The following is a 26,935-nucleotide window of genomic DNA, read 5'->3' on the forward strand; positions in this document are numbered from 1 at the left end:
CCGTGTAGCTGTTCTCAGGTTCTTTCATCTCCCGGAGGTGCGGGGAGCGGTGCCTGGGGGGCTGTGGCCAGCGTGGCGGTGTGATGTGTGGGTCTCGTCAGCACCGAGCTGCGTGGAGCTTTGAAGCTCTCCAGCGCTGCCTGATTAGCGCAGCGACCAAGGACGATGCGGAGCTCAAGTGGGGGGACCATACCCTGGGGATTTGCTGCCTCTTCTTCCATTCCACCTGAGACCAATTTGTCAGTGTGTAAAAGATTCGCAAATTCCTCGTTAACCAGAATCCCAACTGGGTGTGAATGTTTGCTCCCTTTGGAAGCAGGGACAGGCCTGTGAGACTCTTCCACCTGGGAAAGGTGAATTATTAATCTCAGGATCATGAAAGGTCTGTTCTGGCTTTGGGTCCCGTGTCCTGCTTGTTCCTGCACCCCAGTACCTGGTTAGTGCTAGGAGGGGATGCTGTGTGTGTAAGAGCACACCAGGCTCTCCCTGCATCCCAGCTCTGTGCTGCTCCCAGGACGGAGTGGAGTTGGGGAGCCGCCCCTTGCAGGTGGTGGGATGGTGGGGGGCAGGCAGAGGTTCACCCCCAGCATTTCAGATCATCTTGGGGTAACCTTTTGTGGATGGCGATGAGAGATTGTCCTCCCTGAGCCGCCGTGCTTTGGGCACAGAGCAGCCCTGGCCACCGCACAGCCAAATAGTCCCCTGGGGGACTCCAGCTTGCTGCTTTCAAGAGCATCTACCCTTTGCTTGTGTAGGACCTGAGCCGATTGCGTGGCCGCCACCTCCTGCCCTCCTCCAAGATGAGGCAGACCTCCCCGGCTGGGTGCTCGGACGGCCCCGCGCCGGCCGTGCCAGCAGCAACATTCGCCTTCGCAGCTGGGGTTTGAAGCAGTTGCTTTATTGAGAGTAATAAACACGGGCCGTTTCAGCAACACCCTCCCATGTGAGCACACAGCAACACCCCCCTCTGCCTGAACCCGGGCGCTTGTTCCTGCCGAAGCAGAGCCAGGGCCTCCTGGAAGGAGGTGGGTGATGGGAGGGATGCAGCCCGTGATCCCCGGGGGCTGTCGGGGAGAGGGCAACCACGGCCCCTGTGCCTCCCCCTGCCTGCTTCGGGTTGATTTTGGCTGAACGGACTGCAGGTACCACCCCGGGGTTTGGCTCGGCCACACCAGCCCCCGGCTCGCTGCCTGCACAAACAGCCACCGGGGTGTTTGTTGCCGAGCTCAATTTGACGTCTGGGCAAGGGGACGCTCCTCCAGCAGCACAATGTTCCCCAGCCAGCCTGGGCCAGGCAGGAGAGGGCTTTCTCTGGTGTGTCCCACCCCGCTCCGTCGCCTCTCTCCCGTGGGCTCGTTCCACGTGGGATGGCTGTCCCTGGGGTGTCTCTTGGCCCCACGTCGGTGCAGTGTTTCCCAGGGCAGGCGTGGGAAGGGCAGGTGCTCCAGGAGGGAACAGGCTGTTCCCAGAGTCCCAGGGCAGTTCCTGGGGAGGGAGAGGGAGAGCGGGATCCCACGGGAACGGCGGCAGGAGGGGGCCACGGCCAAGCAGCAGTTTCTCCAGCGCTGTATGGGGCATCTGGGGCACTCAGGAGGTGCCTTTGCAAAGCTGCTGCGGAGCAGAAGGTGGCTCTTGATGGGTCCCCAGGTCTGCCTGGTTCTCAGCAGCTTTGGGGGGTAGTATGAGCCCTGGAGATAGCACCCACCTTCTCCCCAACCACTCAAGTTGGCGCAGCAGAGGTGTTTCCAACTGAAGGTGGCATCTTTGCATTCAGCCTGCTTGGACTGAGACAGCCCCAAGCAATGGGGCAAGGTGGGGGACTCCCTCACCGTCAGTTTGGGGGGACTGTGTATTTAAAACCAGTGGAAGGAGAGTAAACTCAGGGTGATGAGGATCTTGGGGGGGTCCTGCAGGTGTGAGGAGAAGCAGAAAGCCCTGTGATGGCTGGACCTCACAGGGGAGGGTGGGGAGCCGGAGCGGAGGAGCAGCAGCCGTGGTGGTTTCTGTGCGAAGAGTGACTAAACTTCACAGGGATCTTCTGCTGGGAAAGATGGGCTGGGGCATGGCGACAGAGGGCTGCAAAATCACAGCTTGCCTGGAGAAGGCAGTTCCTGCTGGGTTCCCATGCTGGGAGGATGAGAAGCGTGGCAAGGAGATGGTGGCTTGTTGCATGCCACCATCCAGCGGTGGAGCTCCTCACCATGGGGCCTTGTGAGTGTTACACATTTGCCTGGACCCAAAGGGTGGTCGTGCATGGAAAAATACGTGGGTTTGCAAGGAAAAATCCCACAGGTGGTTACTTAAAGCTGAAGGTCTCCTTTCCCACCCCAGACTGCGAGCCAGAGGTGTCCAGCACCACATTTCACCTTGACGTGCTCCAGGCAGCTACTGCAAACCTTCACCTGGGCAAGGGGCAGTGGGGAGATGGGCACACAGGTCCCAGAGGGTCCCATGGCAGCTGGGTGCCACGGGGGGCACCGTGACCGCCTGGTCCACGCCATAGTCTGCTGGGGCGGCCAGAGCAGAGCCTTGCCCTGGGCCAGAGCTGGGATTGTCTTTTGTCCTTCATTAGAAAAAGAAATACTACTGCAGCTGCACTGGCATCTAGTGACTGGTTAAATGAATTCCAGGGTTTTTATTGCCTCTGGCTATCCCAGACCTTTGTTTCTTGTTTCACGTTGTTAAAAGAGAGGGTTAGCTGGGTCTCAGGGGGGCTTTTTCCTCTCTGGTCAAAATAGTTGTGATGTTTTCAGCACACGGGATTATTGCCCATCTGCGGTGCCTCATTGTTAAGGCAAAATAGTGGAAGTGGTGATGGCCTGTGGTCAAGTCGGCGAGGAGGCACGAGCCCGTCAGCCCAGCGTGACCGCTGGTTTTGTTGAGCGGCTGCGGGCAAATCGCTCCATCTCTAGGTGCAAGTTCAGCAGAAGGAGGGTGAAAAACCCATCCCCACCACAGCCGGTGGTGAAACTCCCCCCCCCAGTTTTATAAGCTGAGGATATTAAGCAGGGAGTCTCTCCTGGAGTCGTTTCCCTGCTGAGGTAGCAGAAACAGGTTTCAGCCCCTGACTTGTATTTCACCTTACAACTTCTCCCACGTGTGAATTGTTTTTCTTGCTGCGTTTCTGCCCCCTCCTTCCAGGGCGAGGATCTCCAGCGCAGGCTTTGCGGGCCAAGCCTGGAGGTGCCGTGGGATGGACATCATGTGCTGAGGGAGGATCGGTTTAAAGGGTCAGGAAAAGACTCTGAACTGGAGAAATACAGAGAACAGGGTGGCGGAGAACGGCAAGAGATACTCCAAGCAAGTGCTGGGGTTCTCCTGTTCTCTGAGCACGTAATAACCAGGCGGTTGCTGGTCCCCTCCTCAGCTTCCCTGCAGTGAAAGGCAGCAAGGACCCCAGGGAAGGACCATGAGAAAGGGCTGAGTAGGCTGCGGACCCTCCAGGTCTTTATCTCCCACCGCTGATGAGCGGAGGGAAAGAGAAGATGAGATTTTACCTGTGTGCAGCAGCAGCCAGTCCAGAGCTGGTTGCAACTCTCGGGAGAGCCAGAAAACCTCGGAGTGGTTGGAGAGGGATACGTGAGAGAATAAGCCCAGCCCTGCTCCCAGTCTCAGAACACGCAAAGGGGGAAGTGACCAGAGTAGCTCAATGATGCTTTCAGGACCCTTTGTTGCCATGTGAGGTGTAGCCACCCACCTGCATATGGGCGTGGAGGGGTTAAGCCTTCTCCTGGCCGTGGCTTCAGTTAGCTGGGTGAATGCCAGCTGGTGTGCCGAGTCTGCCCACCTGGGTCTGCGGTGCTCGTGCCGGTGACACCGTGCCCGTGTGCCACCCCACCGCGGCCACGCTGCACCGCGTGGCGAGGCCACCCTCCCAGTGGCAGGCTCCGGGGGGCTGGGGCATCCCCCTGGGGAAGGGTTAAGCCAAGAGGAGGGGTGGCGATGCCAGGCTGGGTGTCCAGGTTCTCCCTTGGCGGGGGTCAGCGGTGGTTCATGGGAAAGGAAAAATTGGCAGCTGGGCCGGATGTCCCTGCATTTCCCCTCTTCCTGCAGCCGCCTGAACGACGTTCCTTATTTAGCTTTCCTGACGGACAGGAGGAATCTGATGGCGGAAACTGTCACTGCCTGATAACAGCTCAGGGACCCCTTTATGATGGGCGGCACGGCAGGGAACAGGGCAGCGCTGCTCCTGGCCGGGAGGGGAGAGCGGGGCGGCCGGGGCTGCCCTTTGCACCGGCTTTTCGGAGGCGGCTGCGAGTAGGGAGGGAATAGCACTGGCCCTTCCCTTTGTGCTGGTTTGTGTACAAACCCCCTCGCTGCTATTTAAAAGACTCTCAAGGCCAAGAAGTGATGGCATGTGTATATGTTATATTAGCTTTTCTTTTCTTTTTTTTTTTTTCTTCTTTTTGGTGAGGCTGGTGGGATGGGCCATGGATGGGGAGAGGGGAGGTGTGGAGCAAAGCTGCCCTGCCGAGGTCTGAGACCAGGTGAGGCTTTCCACTCGCTGGCAATGAGGACATGAAAGGCAGCTGGGACTCAGGTGCGTCAGCAGGAGCTGGGAGTGATGGCCAGTGCTGGGACCTGAGCACACACATCAGTGCTGGGACCAGCTTCTGTACAAGGATGCTCAGGCCGCGCAGATAAATACTGCAAAAGGGATCTTACTGCATGTTTTATTGTCCTCAGCTTTCTCTCCATAGAAGGTGGCATCTTGCTGGCCTCTGAGCCATTCTCATGTATGTGCCCATGGTGACCAGCCCCAAAACCACAAAAGGTCCTGAAATACAGCCTGTATTTCAATATATCCATTGATTTTTATCTCGCATCTGTGGAGGCCACCAGGCTGCTCCCATGCCAATAAGAGCATTGTTTCCATGGCAATTAATGTATTTAAAAAGGGCAGAATGTACAGCAAGACTGTATTTTTTTAAAAGAGCGAGCCCTAAGCGAGGCAGCCCCTGCCACGGGACTGGACGTTGGGCACGTAGTGTTGCTCCGTGCAACGCGCTGTGCTTTGTGTGGGGCTGCAAAGGCCACGCTGCAGCCTCACAGCCCTGAGATCACTGGTCCTCTGCTGCTCAGAGAGTTTCATGTTCCCTGGGGTGGTTAGAGCTGCGGGCTCCAAGATCCATGTCTGACCACTGAGAAATATTAAAAATCTCCCTGCAAGGCTGGAGACCTCAGGAGGAACTCTCAGGGGCTGTTTCTGTGCTTTCTATGATCAGGTCACCTACCTGAGCACCCACGAGTTGCGGGGTTGAGGTTTAGGTCATCAAGCTCTCCTGGTAGCCCAGGACCAAATGCTTCTCACTTCATCTAAGCTCTAACTCCTTTTGTGTTTGCTTTCTGTCATAAAGCAGGAGAGGCAGGGAGATTGGTGCACAGGGAATCGCTGTATTAGTATTTATATATTGCTCTACCAGTGCCACAGGGGGGTGCAGAGCTGATGGACATGGGAAAGAAGCAGGAGCTCCTGGCCCAAACCTTAGTGCACGTTTTGGATGACTGTGCTGGGGATGGGGTGCCCGTGGGGGATAAAGAGACTTTGTATCCTCGTGGCTATTCTGAGAGAGAAAAAGCAGGAAAATTCGTAGCACAAGTTATTTTGTTTAAAATTACGCATGTTTCTTACGGTGTCACTTCCTAGAGTGATGCATAGTCGCCGTTGCAGCGAGGTGAGTTAACTTCCTGATGTACCTTCCTGGGCAGGACCCGTCTCACCCAGTCCCCTCACATAAAAATCTAGTGAGTAGCCCCAGGCACTTGCTCTACACTCAGTGGGAGAAAGAGGGGAGAAAGGGAAGGTCCCTGAGCGATGGCTGAGAACTGCTCCCAGCCTGCACAGTGTCCGCAGGCACACGTGTCCCCAGGACTGTCACTGCCTCTCTGCTGGTTTCCATTTCATCCCACAGTCCACCCTCTTCCTCACTGGCCACCCCGGCGCCGTGGCAGCTCGTGGCTGCACGAGGGGACAGGCACAGTGCGGCAAAAGGTAAAACGAAAGAGCAGCATCAACCAAAACAACTGATGGCCCCAGTCTCGGGAGACGTGGCCAGGAGGAGGCCAGGAGGTAGTGTGGGATCATGCGGAGTGAGCAGTAGACAAAGGAAGGAAGTTTTTATTACTGGGCCAAATCCTGAAGTCTTTCAGTTGTGTTTAGACCAATGCCTCAATGACTTCAGTGGAGACCGGTTGGAGTAAAGGGAGAAGAAAAGGGCTTCAGGATCTGGCCCCCGGGTAATTGTGTCACGTGGGAAGCTTATAAAGAATTTGCAAGCTCATGGTGGCTTTTCCAGCCCTAGCCAGCAGCAAGGGCCCATGGCAGCCGGGCCCCCTGCCTGGGTCACCATCCCCTTCCTCTCTGGGGACACAAAGCACCCATCCTGCAGCGGGTTCACCATTTCGGCTGCTCTCAGGGCTTAACAAGGCTCGGCAGACCCCACGGAGCCCAACCAAGTGCCCTGAGTTGGGTGGTGGCTCCACAGATTGGTGAAAGGTCTGCCTGTGTGTTCAGGAGACCCACGGAGGGTTTTGGAGTCCTCCACCAGCTTTCAGTGTTACGGAGACACGTGGGTTCCCATGCGGCAGGGAGGTCTGTAAAAGGTTTACTGGTTTCATGTATGGCCCCCAGAGAGCTACAAAAAGCACAGGGCTGTGTAGCAGAGCCTGGAAGACCCTCCATCGGCTTCCCTGCGTGTAGACGGTCCTGCGTTGGCTGGGGGAAGACACACGTGTGCTGACTGTGAGGTTCAGCTCTGGGCTTGGTTCTCCATCTGTGACTTGCTTTCCCCATTTCTGAAAGACTGGCATCTGCTGAGATGGATCTTAGGTATAGTGACCGTCTCAGAACACGCAAAGGGGGAAGTGACCAGAGTAGCTCAATGATGCTTTCAGGACCCTTTGTTGCCATGTGAGGTGTAGCCACCCACCTGCATATGGGCGTGGAGGGGTTAAGCCTTCTCCTGGCCGTGGCTTCAGTTAGCTGGGTGAATGCCAGCTGGTGTGCCGAGTCTGCCCACCTGGGTCTGCGGTGCTCGTGCCGGTGACACCGTGCCCGTGTGCCACCCCACCGCGGCCACGCTGCACCGCGTGGCGAGGCCACCCTCCCAGTGGCAGGCTCCGGGGGGCTGGGGCATCCCCCTGGGGAAGGGTTAAGCCAAGAGGAGGGGTGGCGATGCCAGGCTGGGTGTCCAGGTTCTCCCTTGGCGGGGGTCAGCGGTGGTTCATGGGAAAGGAAAAATTGGCAGCTGGGCCGGATGTCCCTGCATTTCCCCTCTTCCTGCAGCCGCCTGAACGACGTTCCTTATTTAGCTTTCCTGACGGACAGGAGGAATCTGATGGCGGAAACTGTCACTGCCTGATAACAGCTCAGGGACCCCTTTATGATGGGCGGCACGGCAGGGAACAGGGCAGCGCTGCTCCTGGCCGGGAGGGGAGAGCGGGGCGGCCGGGGCTGCCCTTTGCACCGGCTTTTCGGAGGCGGCTGCGAGTAGGGAGGGAATAGCACTGGCCCTTCCCTTTGTGCTGGTTTGTGTACAAACCCCCTCGCTGCTATTTAAAAGACTCTCAAGGCCAAGAAGTGATGGCATGTGTATATGTTATATTAGCTTTTCTTTTCTTTTTTTTTTTTTTCTTCTTTTTGGTGAGGCTGGTGGGATGGGCCATGGATGGGGAGAGGGGAGGTGTGGAGCAAAGCTGCCCTGCCGAGGTCTGAGACCAGGTGAGGCTTTCCACTCGCTGGCAATGAGGACATGAAAGGCAGCTGGGACTCAGGTGCGTCAGCAGGAGCTGGGAGTGATGGCCAGTGCTGGGACCTGAGCACACACATCAGTGCTGGGACCAGCTTCTGTACAAGGATGCTCAGGCCGCGCAGATAAATACTGCAAAAGGGATCTTACTGCATGTTTTATTGTCCTCAGCTTTCTCTCCATAGAAGGTGGCATCTTGCTGGCCTCTGAGCCATTCTCATGTATGTGCCCACGGTGACCAGCCCCAAAACCACAAAAGGTCCTGAAATACAGCCTGTATTTCAATATATCCATTGATTTTTATCTCGCATCTGTGGAGGCCACCAGGCTGCTCCCATGCCAATAAGAGCATTGTTTCCATGGCAATTAATGTATTTAAAAAGGGCAGAATGTACAGCAAGACTGTATTTTTTTAAAAGAGCGAGCCCTAAGCGAGGCAGCCCCTGCCACGGGACTGGACGTTGGGCACGTAGTGTTGCTCCGTGCAACGCGCTGTGCTTTGTGTGGGGCTGCAAAGGCCACGCTGCAGCCTCACAGCCCTGAGATCACTGGTCCTCTGCTGCTCAGAGAGTTTCATGTTCCCTGGGGTGGTTAGAGCTGCGGGCTCCAAGATCCATGTCTGACCACTGAGAAATATTAAAAATCTCCCTGCAAGGCTGGAGACCTCAGGAGGAACTCTCAGGGGCTGTTTCTGTGCTTTCTATGATCAGGTCACCTACCTGAGCACCCACGAGTTGCGGGGTTGAGGTTTAGGTCATCAAGCTCTCCTGGTAGCCCAGGACCAAATGCTTCTCACTTCATCTAAGCTCTAACTCCTTTTGTGTTTGCTTTCTGTCATAAAGCAGGAGAGGCAGGGAGATTGGTGCACAGGGAATCGCTGTATTAGTATTTATATATTGCTCTACCAGTGCCACAGGGGGGTGCAGAGCTGATGGACATGGGAAAGAAGCAGGAGCTCCTGGCCCAAACCTTAGTGCACGTTTTGGATGACTGTGCTGGGGATGGGGTGCCCGTGGGGGATAAAGAGACTTTGTATCCTCGTGGCTATTCTGAGAGAGAAAAAGCAGGAAAATTCGTAGCACAAGTTATTTTGTTTAAAATTACGCATGTTTCTTACGGTGTCACTTCCTAGAGTGATGCATAGTCGCCGTTGCAGCGAGGTGAGTTAACTTCCTGATGTACCTTCCTGGGCAGGACCCGTCTCACCCAGTCCCCTCACATAAAAATCTAGTGAGTAGCCCCAGGCACTTGCTCTACACTCAGTGGGAGAAAGAGGGGAGAAAGGGAAGGTCCCTGAGCGATGGCTGAGAACTGCTCCCAGCCTGCACAGTGTCCGCAGGCACACGTGTCCCCAGGACTGTCACTGCCTCTCTGCTGGTTTCCATTTCATCCCACAGTCCACCCTCTTCCTCACTGGCCACCCCGGCGCCGTGGCAGCTCGTGGCTGCACGAGGGGACAGGCACAGTGCGGCAAAAGGTAAAACGAAAGAGCAGCATCAACCAAAACAACTGATGGCCCCAGTCTCGGGAGACGTGGCCAGGAGGAGGCCAGGAGGTAGTGTGGGATCATGCGGAGTGAGCAGTAGACAAAGGAAGGAAGTTTTTATTACTGGGCCAAATCCTGAAGTCTTTCAGTTGTGTTTAGACCAATGCCTCAATGACTTCAGTGGAGACCGGTTGGAGTAAAGGGAGAAGAAAAGGGCTTCAGGATCTGGCCCCCGGGTAATTGTGTCACGTGGGAAGCTTATAAAGAATTTGCAAGCTCATGGTGGCTTTTCCAGCCCTAGCCAGCAGCAAGGGCCCATGGCAGCCGGGCCCCCTGCCTGGGTCACCATCCCCTTCCTCTCTGGGGACACAAAGCACCCATCCTGCAGCGGGTTCACCATTTCGGCTGCTCTCAGGGCTTAACAAGGCTCGGCAGACCCCACGGAGCCCAACCAAGTGCCCTGAGTTGGGTGGTGGCTCCACAGATTGGTGAAAGGTCTGCCTGTGTGTTCAGGAGACCCACGGAGGGTTTTGGAGTCCTCCACCAGCTTTCAGTGTTACGGAGACACGTGGGTTCCCATGCGGCAGGGAGGTCTGTAAAAGGTTTACTGGTTTCATGTATGGCCCCCAGAGAGCTACAAAAAGCACAGGGCTGTGTAGCAGAGCCTGGAAGACCCTCCATCGGCTTCCCTGCGTGTAGACGGTCCTGCGTTGGCTGGGGGAAGACACACGTGTGCTGACTGTGAGGTTCAGCTCTGGGCTTGGTTCTCCATCTGTGACTTGCTTTCCCCATTTCTGAAAGACTGGCATCTGCTGAGATGGATCTTAGGTATAGTGACCTAAGAAAATAAACCCTGATAAAAGTGAGGGTCGAGTCAATAGTTTCCGTGGACGACAGTAAATCTTGGTATTTACTAAGGAGAGAAGGTTGGGCACGAATTGTGGCTTATACTCAGATTTGGAAACTGCCAGCTCAGAGTAATGGCAGCAAGCAAAATCGCATCCAGCAGAGGTGACGGCATCCAGTGCCCAGAGAAATCCATCACTCAGGCACTGGGTTGCCCCAGCCTGAGCAGAGTCCCCAGTGGGGCATAATTTGGTCTAAGTGGCCATCATCCCTTCATCATGCTGCAGTGCTCAGCCCTCGGGAAGCAAAGGGCAGAAGTTTAACGGCATGTCCCTAAAGCGTGGGGGCTGGCTGCGATGAGGGATGCTCCCATGGGAGGTACGTGTATTGACACCAAGAAACTCCCCGTGCTGCTGGGCAGCGATGCATCGTCCTTGTGCTGGAATGAAACACGGGGGAAGCAACCGCCTTGTCTGCAAACGGAGTTACCCAGCGATGCCTTCGTAAAGCAATTTACCTAATGTAGCGTGCGTCTGGGCCTGATGACTCCTCATTTGGTTTGTTGGTTGGTGCCAGACTATCAGATTCAGCAGGTCCTGGGCTGCTGTCTGTAAGTGCTGGCCCTGGCAGTGCTACCAGTGCTGGCATGGGATCAGGGTATACCCTGTTCTTCATCTCCTCCCTGTGCCGTGACGTCCCGGTGTGCAAGTGAAGAGGAGCCACAGCGTACCCCATACTGCCCCATTCCGGGCAGACAGGCTCAGACCCCACTATGTGTCCCCTTGGGTGACAGTGTTGTGGTGGCACTTTCCCATTTGGTCAGGTAGATCCACCACATTTGCTTGCTCGTGCCCTACAAGGCCTAACGGAGGCAACCAGAAGGCGTGGACGGTAGCTTGATGTCCCCAGTTTGAACATGTGAGGATGGGTTTTGATGTCCCCCAAACCTCCTGTGTTGTATGGGGCAGGAACCTTTCCAACAACATCGATCACACCAGCCCTAGACACCCACCACTGTGGTGCCTGCATTGTCCAGTGTTGCCCCTCCGCAACGCTCGGTGTTTCACAGTATTTATGGCCATTCCTCACCCTTGGCTGCTTAGACAAATAAAGCCTAATGCAGCCTGAGGCGGTTAATCCCTGGCTCTCCAGCCTCCCAGTAATAACAAGGCCTGGGTGGCATTTCAAAGAATGCACTGGGGGAGAGGGGGGGATGCCGGGATCTCTCTTTTATATGGCGGTGGAAATAGAAACCTGCCTTCACTGAAGATAAGCGGCGTTGGCCGGGCTAAGCTCCTGCTTAGAGGTTATAGTGGTGATGGAAGGCAGGAGACTCCGCTCAGCGTTGGCCCCACAGTAACCTTTGCCAAAAGAAAAACACTTCTTAATACAATAGTGGATTTAAAAAAAAAAAAGAAAGAAAAGAAAAATAAACAGGGCCCCATGTGAACTTAGGAAACCTGCGCTGGCATGAAGAGAGATGCGCGTGGGGGAATGGCCTCAACAGCACCTTGAAGGGCTCTGACCCACGTTGCTGGGAATGGGAAAGGGCCCGTGTCTGTCCTTGGCCCCATGGTCCAGTGTGGTGACGAAAAGGCCTCGCTGCCAAACAGCTTCTCCTGTCTTTGCCATCCAAGCCAACGCATCTTCCCTTCGTTCATGCCTTGGCTTTCCCGTGGGGCTGGGAAGACCATCCCCAGCCTCACCCACGGCTCTGAGCACCAAGTACCTTGCGAGGGACAAGGTACTTGGTGCTCAGGACCAAACGAGGGACAGCCAAGGAAGTGGTGTGTTGTCTTTTTAGCGCAATTTCCCCGTTAGTACTTGTGCTCCTTTGGTGGAAGTCATTAGCATGTGTAAACGCTTCCTTCCCCTTGCGTCTGCTTGCGTGCTCTCCCCGCTGAGCTGCGTGGCAAGGGAAGCACCTTTGAACGGGAAAACAACAGTCAACTTCTGAGTATTAACAAGAGAGTAACTGGGTGTTTACGAAACTTGCTAACACTCTTGTAAGCTATTTTTAAAAAGCAGCATAAGGTGTTTAGCTGACTGGCCTTCAAATCGCACCAGCGTCCGATACTGCCATTTAGGCTGGGTGTTTCATCGTGGGAATTGTGCTATGATATACAAAGTGTGACATTTCCAACTCAGCCTTTCTTGGAAGGGAATTAAATGAGTTTCATAGCTGGGTGAGGGGTGTTATGTGGAGGTGGAGAGCAAAATCTGTGCAGATGTTAAACAGCCAGCTAATCTCAAGTGACGCGAATGCCCTGATACACTTTGGCTCTCGGAGATGATGATTATCATCTCCTGCTGCAGCGGGTCCTGGCTTGTGGTCACAGCTCTGTGCCAAGAGAAACCGAGAGCATGTGCGTTTATAACTTGCCATCGATGCCCTGGGCAGACCCATGGGGCCAGCTTTCCTCCCAGTGCCCCCGGTCTCTCCATCTTCAAGTCTCTTTGCCCAGCAGGGAGTGGATGGGATCGCTGACCTGGGAGTGAGGAGCAACCCAGAAAATCCCTGTGTGGGGGGAGAGCTTTGCTGAGCTCTCTAGAGCCCATCCCTCTTGGGGATCCTGCAGAGAGCAGTCAGATTTTTATTAACCACATCAGGGGAGGCTCTGGCTACGGCCAGCTCCGGCTGCTTTCACGGATGGCGGAAAGCCAGGCTGTGCAGTGTTTTCCAGGAGGTTTGAAATTTCTTATCTCCTGCGTTGCTGTAGATGCCTTTACCCCAGGGAACTGCACCTCTCGTCCTGCGCACGCGGGTGCCAGGAGGGCTCTCAGATCTGCAGCGAGCGCTCAGAGCTCCTCCAGCAGCCCTGTCTGCTTGCGCACGTCTGACCCCGTACCTGAGGTTTCCTTCCTCTGCCGCTACCTCTGATGACTAATTCTGCTTTGAAGAGCCTGTGCCTGTGATCTTCCTGCCTCCCCTGGTGCCCACCCCGTCGGAGGCGGCAGAAGGGGCCGTGCAGATGCGCACGTGCGGGTGTGCATGCGAGAAGCTGCGCCGTGGAGGAGGGTCCGTGCTCTCTTGCTCCCCAGGCAGCAGCTCTCGCTCGTGCCCATGATCACTCTTCCCTTGGCTTTTTAAAAAAAAAAATTATTATTATTTTTAGATTATGTTTGATGCTTTGATGATCAGGAAGTTTAAATTCCTCCTGCACTGTGCTTCTGCTTCCTACTTTCTGGACCCATCCTCATTTGATGTAGCTTTTTTTCATGTCACGTTGGTTCATTTTCTTTCTTCCCTGTTATCTTTCATTAGAAGGAATAAGGATTCTTCCTTTCTTGCTTGAGTATTTTTTTTTTCCAAGCCAAAGCAGCCCAGTTCCTTCTGCCCTACCCTCTGTGGCTCAGGCAGGGATGGAGAGATACAAAGGGGCTGCTTGGGCTCGCAGGGAGCCTGGAGCAGATGGGGAATTGAATCCAGGTTTTCTGAGGCCAAGATAATCATCTAATTGCAAAACTGTTTTTTCCCCCACTTACCCTGTTCATCAGCTTCTCTGGCACTCAGCAGCTAGAGATCAACTTGAGGATGGGCTGTGCTGCAGAGGAGAACAGGCAGTGCCAGCTCCAGGGCAGCCGTTTGGTTTGAGGGCTCTGAGTTGATTTTGGTTCGCAGCTAAGTAGCAAACATGTGGATCCAGGGACGTGAAGATGGAGGAGCAAGTCTTTTCTGCTTGGCACAGTGCCCCCCAGTCCAGCTGCTTGGCTGGCAGATCCCTGGCATGGCCAGCCTGGGCAAGGGGCAGGCAGGGTCCACAGGCTTTGCTTGTGTGGGGGAAACCTGCCCTGAGTGGGACACGGGGATTTCTTCAGTGTCCTGCTCAGCCTATCCATAAGCCAATGGTCTTGGGAAGAGCTAAACTTCAAAGGCCAGCAATTAAGCCCACACACATCAAGGAAAAAGCAAACCTGCGATTTGCTTTTTCTTTTCCAAATGATGCTGCCCTTTTCTCTCCACACTCAGTGCCGACCCTCGGGCTCTGTCTGACTTCCCAGCCAGCTGCCTCTGCCTCCTCGTCTCCCAGCGAGAGTTGGATGCCGAGGCCTCACTTAGCTTGAACTCCATCTTCCTCCAACAGCACATCGTGGCTTGCTTTGATGAAAGCTTCACTTGAGCCTGTGGGAACAGCTTATGATGGAGCTGCAGCTAACGATGCCCAAACTGAGGGTCTCCTCTCTGCTGCTTCTCAGGCTTTTCCTTTTGTCTGCGTCTACGCAGCAAAGCCCTGGTGTTGTGTGTGAAGCCCCTGCACAGGCACTGGAGCTGGTCCTGGCTCTTCCTGGGCTGTCACCAGCCTCAGCGTGGGCAGCTGGGGGTCCAAGAAAGGGGACAGTGCCCTGGCGTGGGCAGGGGGACCCTGCACTGGGGCATCCACTCTTTCAGCAATGGGTGGTTTAGAGACTCCTAGACCTGGATGTCCCACCTGGATCAACGTGTGTGAGAGCTGGTGGTGGCTTGTCCTCCATGAGCTTATCCCTCTCTTTGGGAATCTCTCTGTGGGTATCCCACAGTGGCAAAATCCACAGTTTAGCTGAGTTGCGTGAAAAGGTACTTTGTTGTTTGCCTCGTAGCTTCATCAGGTACAGCATGACAAACAGTGACTAATAACCTCCTTCAGTCATTTATTTCTATCGTTTCTTCTCAGTGGCTGAAGATGTCTCTTTAGTGTCCCGTGGGTTTGTACCCACTGCTGCCAGAGGTGCTTCAGCCCAGTAAAGCCCCTGGATAGACACAGGGTGGAATTAAACTCTGAATCCTGCAATGGTGAGGCAACTCCTGAGCAGTCCCAAATAGATAAACTGGAGGTAGCAGCAGTAGAAGCTTTTCCTAAGCCACTTGCCCAGAGATCCCAGACCCCCAGGGCCCACGGGGGGATATCCCTGCCCATTCCTGGCCATTCATTTGTGCTGGCAATGCCTGTGTGCCAGGTACCAGACGTGGTACCAACGTTCATTTCACACGAGCTCTGGACCATTCATGGGTGATTGCATTCCTTCAGGTCAGGGGTGTAATGAATGGTGCTAATTTCTGTTCCCGGTCCCCTGAAGCCATCCGATCCCTCTGCTCTTTCTACGCCACGTTAATCACGTACTGCGGGGGCAGAGAATGCGAGCAGGGCGAGATTTTGAATGAAGTAAATTAAAACAGGAAAAGGAGCAACCTGACAGTCCTTAAGATGTGGGAGGATAATTTTAATTGAGTTTTGCAAGGGTTTAGCCGTGCAGTTAATAGGGGCCACTGGAAGAGGGGTGGCTGTGTATGCTAAGCAGGGTGGCTCGCCCTGGGCTCCTGCCGTGGCAGTGGGAGCTGCCACAGGCATTTTGGCAGGTCTGAGGATTTCTGCCCCTTGGGGAGTGAATCCTGTGGACAGAATAGGTCCTGTTCCTGTCTGAAGGCGCTGGGGTCCCCCCACCCCTCCCTGCGCGTCCCACTGAGCCGGAGCTGCCCTCTGAAATGTCAGGGAGAGGAAGCAATCCTTGGCTTGTTAGTTTCTACAAGGAAATAAAACACACAGATGGCTCGAGCATCCTCTATCTCAAAGGCAGGAAAAGGATTCTCCGGGCAGGAGCAGGCAGCCAACAAACCCGGAGCGATTCAGGGAATGGGGAGGAGGGGGGGGACACCAAACAAAGCAGTGTCTGGCCAGCCCCTGGCCAGCAGCAGCAAGGGTGGGCCGGCAGCCCGCCGAAGGGGAAACGAGCTCTCTGATGTGCGGGAGCATCCCTCGGCCCGGGCGAGAGCAGCAAACAGCCAGCTCCCCTGGGGCCCGGGGAGGCTGCTGACAGCAGAGATCCTGGAGGAGGTCTGCAGGGTGGCCCCGGCTGACCCGCTGCCCCAGGCCGGACATGTGGCTACCTGACAGAGGCTAACTTTGGCTCAGGACGTAGCCTCTCGGGGAGGATGGAGTAGGGAGCGAGCGCGGGGGGGGATGTAGGGAGAGGAAAGACAGCAGGAGACAGAAATGCAAACATGGCCTGACAGTGGTGGGGCAGGGGGAGGGGAGGAGGAAAAAGCAGGGTAAACCTGGCAGGATGGAGCAGGAAACCGGGCTGGAGCGAGGCAGGGCGATGGTGAGATAGTGCTTCCTGCGGAGGGAGAAAGGCAGACAGATAAACACTCCCAGACAGGCGCTTGTTGACCCCTCCTTGGGATGCTTTGGGATGACGTGGTGGCAGGTCCCAAGGGCATGGGTGGCTGTGCCCGTGCAGACCAGAGTCCCCAAAGCAGGTGGCAGCATGGTGGGGTGTTGGATGTAGCCATGTCGTGCTGCCTCGGGGCAGCTGGCTTGTGAAATTCCCTGATTTAAATCCTTACCTGGAGGCACCAAAGGACCAGGACTGAAGGACACAGGGGTCACTTTGCCCCTCAGGACAGCCCAGCTCTCTTGAAAGTGTCTCCTGCTTTCGAGCTTCTCTATTTTTGGCCCTTGATGAAGCTGCTGGCTGGGAAGTCCAAAAGCTGACGGAGCCCAGAGGTCTCATGATTTTCTTTGCCTCGTTCCCCATCGGTGCAGGTGGTTGTAAAATTTTTGTACCTTGCCAGAAAAGAACCAATTAATTAAAGTTTATGAGCACTGAGGTGCTAAACGGACCTGTTGGAGTGCACGCATTGAGGTCAGAGCAGCCTTTTGGAGGTTGCAGGGCTGTTTGGCTGGACCTGTGGGTGCTGGATGTGCGGCTGTGCTGCTGTGGAGAGCCAGGGGCTGGGGGGAGCAGAGCAGAATACCCGGCCTCGTGCTGCGGCTGACCTGGCTGTGGCTTCTTCTGCTCATGTCAGGACCATGCTGCTGTTGGAGGATATGCTGCTCGTGTCTCTGCCCACCCCATCCCGCTCCCCGCTTGGCTGCCGGGCAGGGAATTGCTTTGGCTGGGGTCTCCTGTGGCCACAGGTGCTGAGCTGATTTTTGCATCCCTCCCAAATTCCCTGTCCCTTTGGACACACATCCTTGCTCCTCACCTGGCATCGCTGCAAAGCCGTGCTGCTTGGGGCATCTCTGAGGCTGGTGCCAAAAAAAAAGGACTTCCACCAACCGTAGTGGCCCCCTCCTCAGCCCTCATATTGGACCCTGCTCGGGGGGCTCCTGACTTACCCACAGGTGTCTCAGGGCAAAGTTAATGTCTTGTTATACTTTTGGTGTTGAACAGGAGGGATCAGACACCCAGTAATGATGATCACCTCTGTGTCTGTGAGTATCGGCTGAGTTCCTATCACTATTAGTCCCCTGTGTCCCCTGAAAGAGATTGCCTGCCCTGGTTGGAGCAAAGGAACATCTGACGCTTTGGGAACATCCTCACAAAATGGTGAGGGCACAGATCCACCACACTTTGATTTTCTGACATCGCAGGGCTTTGAGGTGCTGAAAATCTCCAGACCAGGTGGGGAGTGTTGTCTCATCACTGGCGTTGCTCACTGTGAGAGGGGGAAACATGTTTCCTCAGACCTGAATAAGCTGCTGGTGTGTGGAGGTGCATGGCTGGGACAGTGATGCTGCTGTAGCACAACACAGGGTGCAGAGAGGCTGATCCTGCACAGAGAAGCACAGCCCCTGTGTTTGAAGTGATTTGTGGTTGTGGGCAACCACAAAGGAACCCCATAAAAGAAGGGACCTGCTTCCTTTGCCCATGGTGCAAATGCATGGTTTTGGGGGATTTCAATCGTTATAATTTTTAATTTATTCATTGCTCCAGCCTGTTTCCATCTTGCCCACAGAGCCCTTTAGCACACCACCTCTCCATTTTTCCCCTGGTGCGGGCTGCCAAGTAGAACCTGCTCCATTTTGGTGTGAATTCCTGCCGCGGTAAGGGGCTTGTCCTGCCCCACTGTCAGGCTGGAGAGAAAACACCTGATGCTTCATCCCCACGTCAGCCGGAGCCTGCCATTCATTTCTCAGCCTCGTGCGATATCTCACCTCTCTGCAAAACAAGCCTTCCTCCGTGCTGGCGAGCACTTGGAGGAGGAAGAGGAGGAGTTGACAGCCCTACGTCCAAACTCCCCCTGCTGCTCTGCCAGCTGCCTCCTCCTTGCGTGACGTGACACTCGTGACCCGCAGCTGGAGGCTCGCCCCATGCGTGAGAAGTCTTCTCCATGGGGGAACTTCAGCCCCGTAGGTGGGAAGTTGGCCCTGCTCTGCCTCCGGCACATGGATTTCCCCTGTGTCCGCAGGCATCTGCAGGAACCCCAGCACCAGGCAGCAGGGCAGCCAGTTATACCAGCATGGGGCAGATGGGGAAGAGGTAACTGGAGCAGAGGGGGAAGATTGCACCTGCAACGCTGGGGTTAGTTCCTACAGGGTGAGGGGAAATGGTGCACGTGGAGTTTTGCCAGCAAATGCTGCTAATTTGGACAAGCCCAGCCTGGAAAGCAGGAGGAGAGGTCTGCAGAAAGGGCAGAGCAAAGTTTCTTCTCCCTCTGCCCCAGTATCAGATATTTCTGCTCTTCTGCATCAAAAATGGTCATTTGGTCTTTGTTTGCCCGGTTGCCAGCGAGGTACTTGGATTTTATTGTTGGCTCTCCAGGACCAGGTCTTTGCTTTCACACAGTAACTACAGTGTGTGATTGCATGTCTGAGTGCTCACCTTGCTGCCCCACCACCACCTTTGCAGCCTGCAGGGGCAGCTCAGGGCAGCCAAAGCTTCAGGCTGGGGGTAAAACCCGAAAGAAAGGGGAGACACTTTGCAAGGTGAGCCACAGTGGGCTCTCTGGTAGCACTGGGCTCTGAACAATCCCAGGGCGTTCAGGGTGCTGCTGAACCCCGGCCAGGGACAGGCTAAAGGTGAGTCAGAAGAGGCTCATCCATGGTGCTTTGAACTGGGTATGGGGTAAATTCAGGGGCTCAAAATGGGAATTCGGTTACCTGGCACAAACCTGCCAAGAATCCCTTTTGTAGAAAGTGTCCAAATCTCGAGTTCCTGCCTTGCTTTGTCAGGATGCTCATTGACTGGGATTTTTTGCCTGAATACAACAAAGTAGAGATGCGGCAGTAACAGGGTCAGGGTAGCTCTGCTGGGGGAAGGACACTCTTTTTTTCCCTTCCAGACTATCTTTTGCCCCAGTACAGCAGTGGGGGGTGCAGGCTGGGTTGGGCTGGGTATGCGAGATGCAGAGAGATGAGCAGGAGCACACAGCCTCATCTGGACCAGCTTTGCTCTGTGCACGTAATTTTGTCATTTTATCATAAAACCCTGAAGCAGTGAGTTTGGTGGCAGGAGCGTGAGCTGTGCCGGTTAGCTGGGGACACAGGGTGGCCGTGGCCAGAGCGATCCAGTCCAGCGCCGGGGAAGGAAGTCAGCGAGAAGGACAGAGTGTGAACAAAAATCCCTCTCCGGAAAGGTGCCCCGTTAATCAGTCAGCGGGGCCGACTCAGCAGAGAGGGAGGGAAGGGGAAGCGGAGAGGGGCTGAGGGGGTGTGCGGGGGCTCGGAGGGAGGATCCGGTGCAGGGCTTCCTGCGGGTGGAAGCAGACGGAGAGCAGGATCTGTGCCATGCTGTGCTGTGCCATGCCATGCCATGCCATGCCAGCACCTCCACCCACATGCCACCTTTGCGCAGGTTTCCAAAGTCATCGCTCACTGTAGTGGTGCTGGCTCTGGCACAGATGTTGCTCTGCAGTGATTTAGCTATCTGCAGCCATCGCAAGGGGAAACTGAGTCACTAGCAAGGCTTTCCCACAATGTGCTCGAGGTCAGGCACAAGGCTGGAGCCTGTGGGCTCCTTGGTCTCTGCGAGACACCCTGGGATGGGTAAAACTTCCAGGGTGAGTGTGGCTTCCTCATCAGGCAGGGAGAGCCCTGGGAGGCTCCCCATGGCAGCCTTGCCATGCTGAGAGCAGCAGTGATCTCGGGGTGCAGAGAGAGGTAGAGGGGGCCGGAGAAAATGAAGGAGCCGCCCTCGATAAGGAAAAGGCCCTCGGTGCAGCCTGGCCCCTTTCAGAGCCACGTGTGGAGAGATCAAGGCTAGGAAAACTGCTGGGAAATACACTCCGCTGAAAATAGACAAGGTGTGAGTGGCTGTGGGATCCTGCTTCCTCTCCCCGCAACCCATCAATCCCCCTCTGTTTATTTTAATATCCCGCTGCCAACTTGCTTGGAAACCATCTTGAAAAAACAAAGCTCGCTGGGGCTGCCGCATGCCTTTTTAATTACATTAATGCTCTCCCTGTGCAAGGGCGTAATTTGGTGTGCACGAGAGAGCGGGGTCTGCTCAGAGGGCTGAGGAGATAAAGCATCGCCGGGGTTGGAGGTGGGGAAGGAGGGACTCGGAGGAGAGGAGACGCTCCATGCTCTGGAGACATCTCCCTCGCACCCTGGGATTTGCCAGAGACACAAACCATCTGTATGTCGGTTAGTGGAGATTTAATGGCCAAACCCAGCACTGAGTTCAGTGCTGGGGAGGGTGAAACACAGGAGGGACCCATAACAAGGCACATGCTCCCTCAGGGAGGGAAAAGGCAGGGGCAGCAATGGGGTGGACCCTGCTGGCCGGCACAGAGAGGGATGGAGAATTATTCTGGGGAAAGCTGATGGCCTTGAAGATGCTTTTGCAGACTGGGAATGGCTCTTTGACTGTCCTGAAAGCCACAAGAGGCTGTGGGCACCAGCATCCTGAGGTGCCAGCTGTGGAATGGGGCATCAGGGTGAGCAGCGGGTCCCCAGCACGAGCCAGTGCCTGATGCAGCGAGTCCCTGAAGCTCCATCAGCCCGGGGCTGTCGAGGAGGCTGGATGGGCACAAGGGCCATTCCAGCAGCGGGAATGTCCCCGGCCCCGCACGGTGGTGCTTTCGGAGGGAGCAGTGGTTCCTTTTCCTGTTGTACTCGCGGAGGGCCACGGACAGGATGCATCTGCAGGAATCCCACAGCCTCAACCTGCACAGATCGTACTTTTTCTTTCTTCCCCTCCACCCCCCCGGTGTTGTTTGCTAACAGGTCACCAGGCGGCACGTGAAGGGAGGCAGGGGGTTATTTCTGTGACCGTCCTGTTCCTCCCAAGCCCAGCGGTGGGACAGACATGGTGCACAGCATCAGCCTCCTGCCACCCTGGACCACTTTTTTTAGTGGTTCAAGCAAGGAGGATGGCTCTGGTGTGAGACCTACGTCAGCCCGTGTCGCAGGCAGCCCTAGGAATGGCTGTGCCAGGATTTTGGGGGTTAGGTTTCTGCTCACTGCCCCGGGGCAGCAGCAGGACGAGAGGGTCTGCTGGCCCCAGCCAGCCCCATGGCGAGCTCTGATGTTTCACATTTTGGGCTGAGCACTTTGGGGGCGGTGGGCACCCCCAATCACTCGCCAGGGCAAAGGGCTGGCAGGCTGTGGCCATCTGGAGAGCGGTGTTTGCACTGGGATAAGCATGTCCGGCGTTAATAGGAAATGCAGCTTAGCAGTCAGATTCCTCCCCCCACCCTTTTTTTTTTTTTTTTTTAAACCCTTTTTCCTAGGGAGGGAAGTTACAGTCTCCTCTCCAAGTGCAAACATCCAAAGCCATTTGCTGATGTGAATTCCAGATTGCCAGTGGAGCTTTGCCTGATGTCTTTACCTTATGAGGTCTGTTGTTTCTTCTAGGAACTTCCAGACACTCCAGGGCTACATTTTGAAGGGATTTTACCAAAAATGCGCTCATTTATTTTCACAGCCCCAGGGTGCATTTTTGTGTGTGACATCTGACGTCCCGTCCCTCAGGAAAGGGGAGGCTGGAGGCGCAAGGCAGGGTGTCCTCCATGGGGGCCGAGCACCGCCTGCTCCCGGGGGCCGCGGTGACGCCAACCCGACCCGCGTGTTGAATGACGAACGATGGCTGCTGTTGTTGTTGCTGTTGCTTTCGTTGACTCTTCACCGGGGTGCGGGTGGGAGCAAGGTGTCTGTAGGACGGGCTGTGGGGAGAGGGACCCCCACGGAGGTGGGCCAGGGCAGCCCCTGGGCTGATGCCACCTCATGAGGGCGAGAGAAGAGGAGGTGGGAGATGGCGAAGTGGGGGGGGAAGATGGCCCCGCCGTTGCCATGGGGGCAGCCGTGGGGACGGCCGCCTCGGAGCCGCGCGCAGGCGGGAAGGAAGTGGAGAACAATCGGGGAGAACAAGGCCGGCGGCCCTGGGCTGGCCGTGCTGGTGGTGCTGCTCGGCACGTCCCTCCACCGCCATGTCCCCCTCATTGGCCCCTCATGATGGCGGTGGGCCCTGAGCACACCAGCATCCCTGGGCTCCTGGCTCCTCGTGCCACCCCTCAGAGGTTTTGTGTTGAGGCGGCTGGTGGGGCAGCCATTTGGTGTCTTCTGGGGCAGGTTTCCCCATAGAGAAACATTCATTGCATGCCCCTACCCACAGGGCTTCCAAGGCCCGCTGTCCTCAGGCCATGGTTATGGAGGAGAGGTGGCATATGGCGTGCCTGCTGCTTGTGAAACTCGTGGAAACACCACGTCCTCAAGACGTCCTCCCTCTTTGCCAGATCCCTCTGGAGCTGATAAATGGGTTTGAGTGTTACGAAGGAAGGAGACATGCACAGAACACAGCTGCAAAAACCTCACGTTTCTGTAGAAAATTGAGCTAGCAACATATTTTTGCATGCTTTTCTTCCTTAGCATTTAGCATCTACCTGAGTCACAGCTTCACATTTCACAACTTCTTTTTTTTTTTTTTTGTCTTCTATTTCTGGCTAGTTTACTTGCTTGTTTTTTGCAGTCACCAAGACTTTTCTTTTGAATTATCTCCCGTCTCCAGAAGCTGGAGTTTTTAAGATAAAGATCGTGAAGTAATGACAGTCAGCAACATGGTGCTAATGAAAAACAACGGGTACCTCTGTGAGGGTAACCGGTACTTCGGGATGTTTTGTCCATGAGGAGCTCGCTTAGGGTGCGTGTCTGGCATGCCGGAGATGCAGACACACAAGAAGTGGGACTCTCTCAGACAAAAGCTGGAAGAATTGTGTGATAATGTTTAACTCCCTGTCCTTGAGGCTGCATATTTCCACTCCTGGAATGCCTGCCTGGCTGTGGTGCAGGGAAGGGGCTGAGGTGGTCATGTTCAGGTGACTGCCCGCACCCAAAGTGAGTGCCCGGCAGGAGAAGGGCATTCAGTGAACACCTGCTGGCTCCTGAGAGCATCTCTGTACAAACACAAGTATTTTGCATTTGTGGTATCTAGATGCCCCTGATATGTCCCCCTGATTACAGAAAACCACAGGCGTAAAGAAAATCCCACCAGACTCCCTCCAGTTACCAGATAAGATCGTTTCAGAGCAGTAGTCCAGGTGAGCTCAAATCTCAGTCACCTGGTATGGAATGGCCACACCTGGATTCCCTGATTTCTGGTCTTCCATTCTTTTTCTGGCCTTCGTCTGTGCTAGTCTGTCTGTCTGAGCCCAGGGGCTCTCTGACCCCAGCCCTAGAGCTGTTGCTGAAGAGCAGACTCCTACGAGATGTTTTCTTCAAGAGGCTTTGCCTCCCTCCAGGCTCATGATGCCAAGCCAGCTGCTACCCACAGCAGTGGGTCCAGACTGGCAGATGTCTGCATCATCCCCTCTCTCCTTTCTCTCCACAGATCTGGTGAGCAGCTATTCTATGACCCCCCCTACTCTTAGCATCACCGAGGAGGAACACGTCATCGACGCCAAGGATACGCTGACCATCACCTGCAGGTAAGGCGTGTGGCTCTGCTATACTGCTCTTACCTGGTAAGTGTTGGAGGACCAGGCAGGGAGAGCCCACCAGGGAGATCTTGGCTGCAGTACACCTGCAAATTAGCACGGCTGACTAGAAGTCTGCCACATTCACCAAGTGTGAATTCATCTAATTAATTAATTGAAAAAGAAGCTGGAGACATCTCAGGGGAGGTGGTGATAACCTCTGTTGTAGTCTTGCAGGCAGAAGGAAGATAGAGAAACATTTATGTGATCCAATAGCTTCCTTGTAAGGTCTTCAGGGAAACTGCTTTTCTAATTCTCCTTGTCTTTCTCTGACGTTGCTTTTTCTCACCTCATCAGGGGCTGTTAGGGTTGTAGGTCTGGTTTCTAAATCTGGCAGGTCATTTTGGGGGACGTCGAGAAACATCCATGGGAGAAGGCAAGGCTGCACTTAGTGGTGGCTGCGAGAGGCTTCCAGCTTTTCAAGGAAGCTGGGAATTAATCTTCTGTCTTGTACACATGAGGGTGAAGAAGAGCCCCAGGCAGGCCGGGTGAATAACTCTGTGAGAGGAGTTGGAGAAGCTCTGGTCATTTTGGAGACTGTGGCTCTGGGAAGGTGATGTGCCCGAGCTGCTTTGTCCCGTGCTGGGACACTCCAGTTCCCATGTTCTCAGCACTGGAACATGTTCATGAACTCAGTACGTGTTCTCAGCACTACCCCCTATCTTGGAAAGAAAAAAAACAACAACCAAGCGGGAGAATTGACCAAGGTCAATTTTCCTGACAAAGCTGGAGTTTCCCTTCAGCAGCTGAAAGCAGATCCATGCTTGGGATCTGATTGTGAGGGCCCAACGGGGGTATAAATCCAGCGTGGGCCTCAGATGGGTGTTTCTCAGTGTTATATATAACCCTGGAGCAATTACTGCAAACACTTGGCTGGCATTGTGTTCGTGTCTTGTCACAAACATATTTAACTTTTCCTGGAACAGATGGCATTGCTTTTACTTTGTGAATCAGTTCATAGGCAGGGGAGAGGGACAGAGGAGAGGTTGTTGGTGGTCATACTGAACTGATTTCACTCAGTCTGGGAAGCTAAGTGGTTGTGGACTTGTTCGTGTGGTGACCTGAGGAGCCATGGTGTGGGCTAGGTTGTAGGGAGTGTGTGAGTTGGAGGACTGTGGTCAGCTGTGTAGCTGCTGGGGGGGGGGGGCGCATAGAGGGCCAGCGTGGGCCTCAGATGGGTGTTTCTCAGTGTTATATATAACCCTGGAGCAATTACTGCAAACACTTGGCTGGCATTGTGTTCGTGTCTTGTCACAAACATATTTAACTTTTCCTGGAACAGATGGCATTGCTTTTACTTTGTGAATCAGTTCATAGGCAGGGGAGAGGGACAGAGGAGAGGTTGTTGGTGGTCATACTGAACTGATTTCACTCAGTCTGGGAAGCTAAGTGGTTGTGGACTTGTTCGTGTGGTGACCTGAGGAGCCATGGTGTGGGCTAGGTTGTAGGGAGTGTGTGAGTTGGAGGACTGTGGTCAGCTGTGTAGCTGGGGGGGGGGGGGGCGCATAGAGGGAGAGAGGGGAATCCTGGTGACTCCAGTGCTCCTCTGCTGTGGTAGTTCTCTCCACAGAGGGATGTGGGAGCTGTCACTCACTGCTAAAACCTTGGAAGAGAGGAGATTTGGTGAGATTATTCCGAATGAGCTTATAAATCAGGCTGGACTCTTTCTCAGAAATGGCCTAGGGAGGGACACAGAAAATGTTTTCAGGACTGTGTGGCTTGCAGATTCAGCCAAGGCTAAAGGACATGCTGAAGTTAGAGGTGTGGTTAAAGAAAGTGTCTTCTGCAGTCAAGCATGAACATACCTGCTTAGCACCATGAAGCGGAAAGCCTCCTGGTCTGGGAAGGACAAGACTGCCCTTTCCTTGTGCATTTGTTATGTATCAATTAATAGGAAAGAAAATCATAGAAAGTGGAAAAAAAATGATCTTTCCAGTGCAGACTCTGCATGGCCTGCCCTTGCAGGGAGCATTGTACAAGCTACGGAGTCTCTCCAAGTGGCAGAGGTCTGTCTTTCAGGCTCACTAGGCAGCATCCCTGCAGCGTGCTAGCATGGACACAGCTGAGACAAGAAACATCCCTACCCCTGGCTCTCAGGTGCTGTGCAGGACTGAACTAGCCAGTTGGAGAGCAGCAAGGCCACCTGCAAACCGTACTAAAACCCATGTGCTCTCTGCCTGTGTTTCTCCCTGGCTGCCCTCTGCATCCTGCTATCCCAGATGTGCTCCTCAGGGAGCGTGCACTGTCCTTCACACCATCCACAGGTAGATAAGTCTCAGCATCTCCTGCATGGCTCGGAGGTTCTCCTTGTCCCTCTGAGCATTCAAGCCTGTGTTTGTCTAATGTCTTGAGGAGAGAGTTTTGACTGTGGGACACTATTACTTCATTTGAATGAAAAGCAAATCTTTCCTGGTCCCTGGATCTCTAATTACACCCAGCTGCTTCTCCAACCTCTTCTCTGGACCATGGCCCACCCTAGGAAGACCTGGCTTGTGTTAATGGGAGCAGAAGAGAAAAACATGCAGACCACCAAGAGAACAAGCAAAGGAGAGGGTGATGGGGCAGGGTAGGGCAGAAACAAATACGAAATCAAATCCAGGACCTAGGGATTCCCTGCTAAGCATCGTGTTTGGAGGTGGCTTCAGTTTGACCCTGGTCTTCCCTTGAGAACAATGTCCTCTGGCTGCTCTTTGAGCTGCCCTGGAGCCAGGAGTATGGGCCTGCTTGAAGCAGTGCTGCAGCAGAAAGCTGAGCTCAAAACCCCCCGCGTGAGGCTCCCTGGAGACCTTTCAAGCTTCACCCACCGACCGTGAGAGTCCCGCAGCCGACTGCGCTCTCAGGCTCCCTTGCAGCAGCCTGGATCTCACACACCCACAGCTCTGCAGCCCCTCTCCCGCTCCACAGCTCGCCTGGCCTCATGGGTGACCAGAGTCTGTGCTGGGCCATGGGATAAGTGATGCCTCTGAAGCTGGGCATGTTTAACAGAGACACAAAGATAGAGGACACTCACAAGGAGCCACCAGATGTTGAGTGGGATGAGAGCTTTTGCTAATGGTGTCACATACAGGCACGTTACCCCTGTCGCCCAGTGCAATGTACCCTTGAGAGGTCCAGACAGAGCAAGGGACCAGTGTACGAGCATTCCCCAAAATACAGATCATGCCAGGGCTGGCTGAGAGCCAC

At 54.8% G+C, this 26,935-nt stretch overlaps 1 protein-coding gene across 3 annotated transcripts in view; it reads left to right on the forward strand.

Annotated features, from left to right (window-relative positions):
• The window catches only part of FLT4 (fms-related tyrosine kinase 4), a 63,601-nt gene that overhangs the window by 1,879 nt on the left and 34,787 nt on the right, over positions 1 to 26,935 (forward strand). For all 3 annotated transcript variants that reach the window (XM_014948217.1, XM_014948218.1, XM_014948216.1), the window contains exon 2: positions 23,608 to 23,704. In XM_014948217.1, the coding sequence (XP_014803703.1) occupies positions 23,608 to 23,704 (97 nt within the window). The remainder of the gene's footprint in view (positions 1 to 23,607; positions 23,705 to 26,935) is intronic.

This window comes from Calidris pugnax, unplaced genomic scaffold (genome assembly GCF_001431845.1).
Source record: "Calidris pugnax isolate Ruff unplaced genomic scaffold, ASM143184v1 scaffold27, whole genome shotgun sequence".
Classification (NCBI taxonomy): domain Eukaryota; kingdom Metazoa; phylum Chordata; class Aves; order Charadriiformes; family Scolopacidae; genus Calidris; species Calidris pugnax.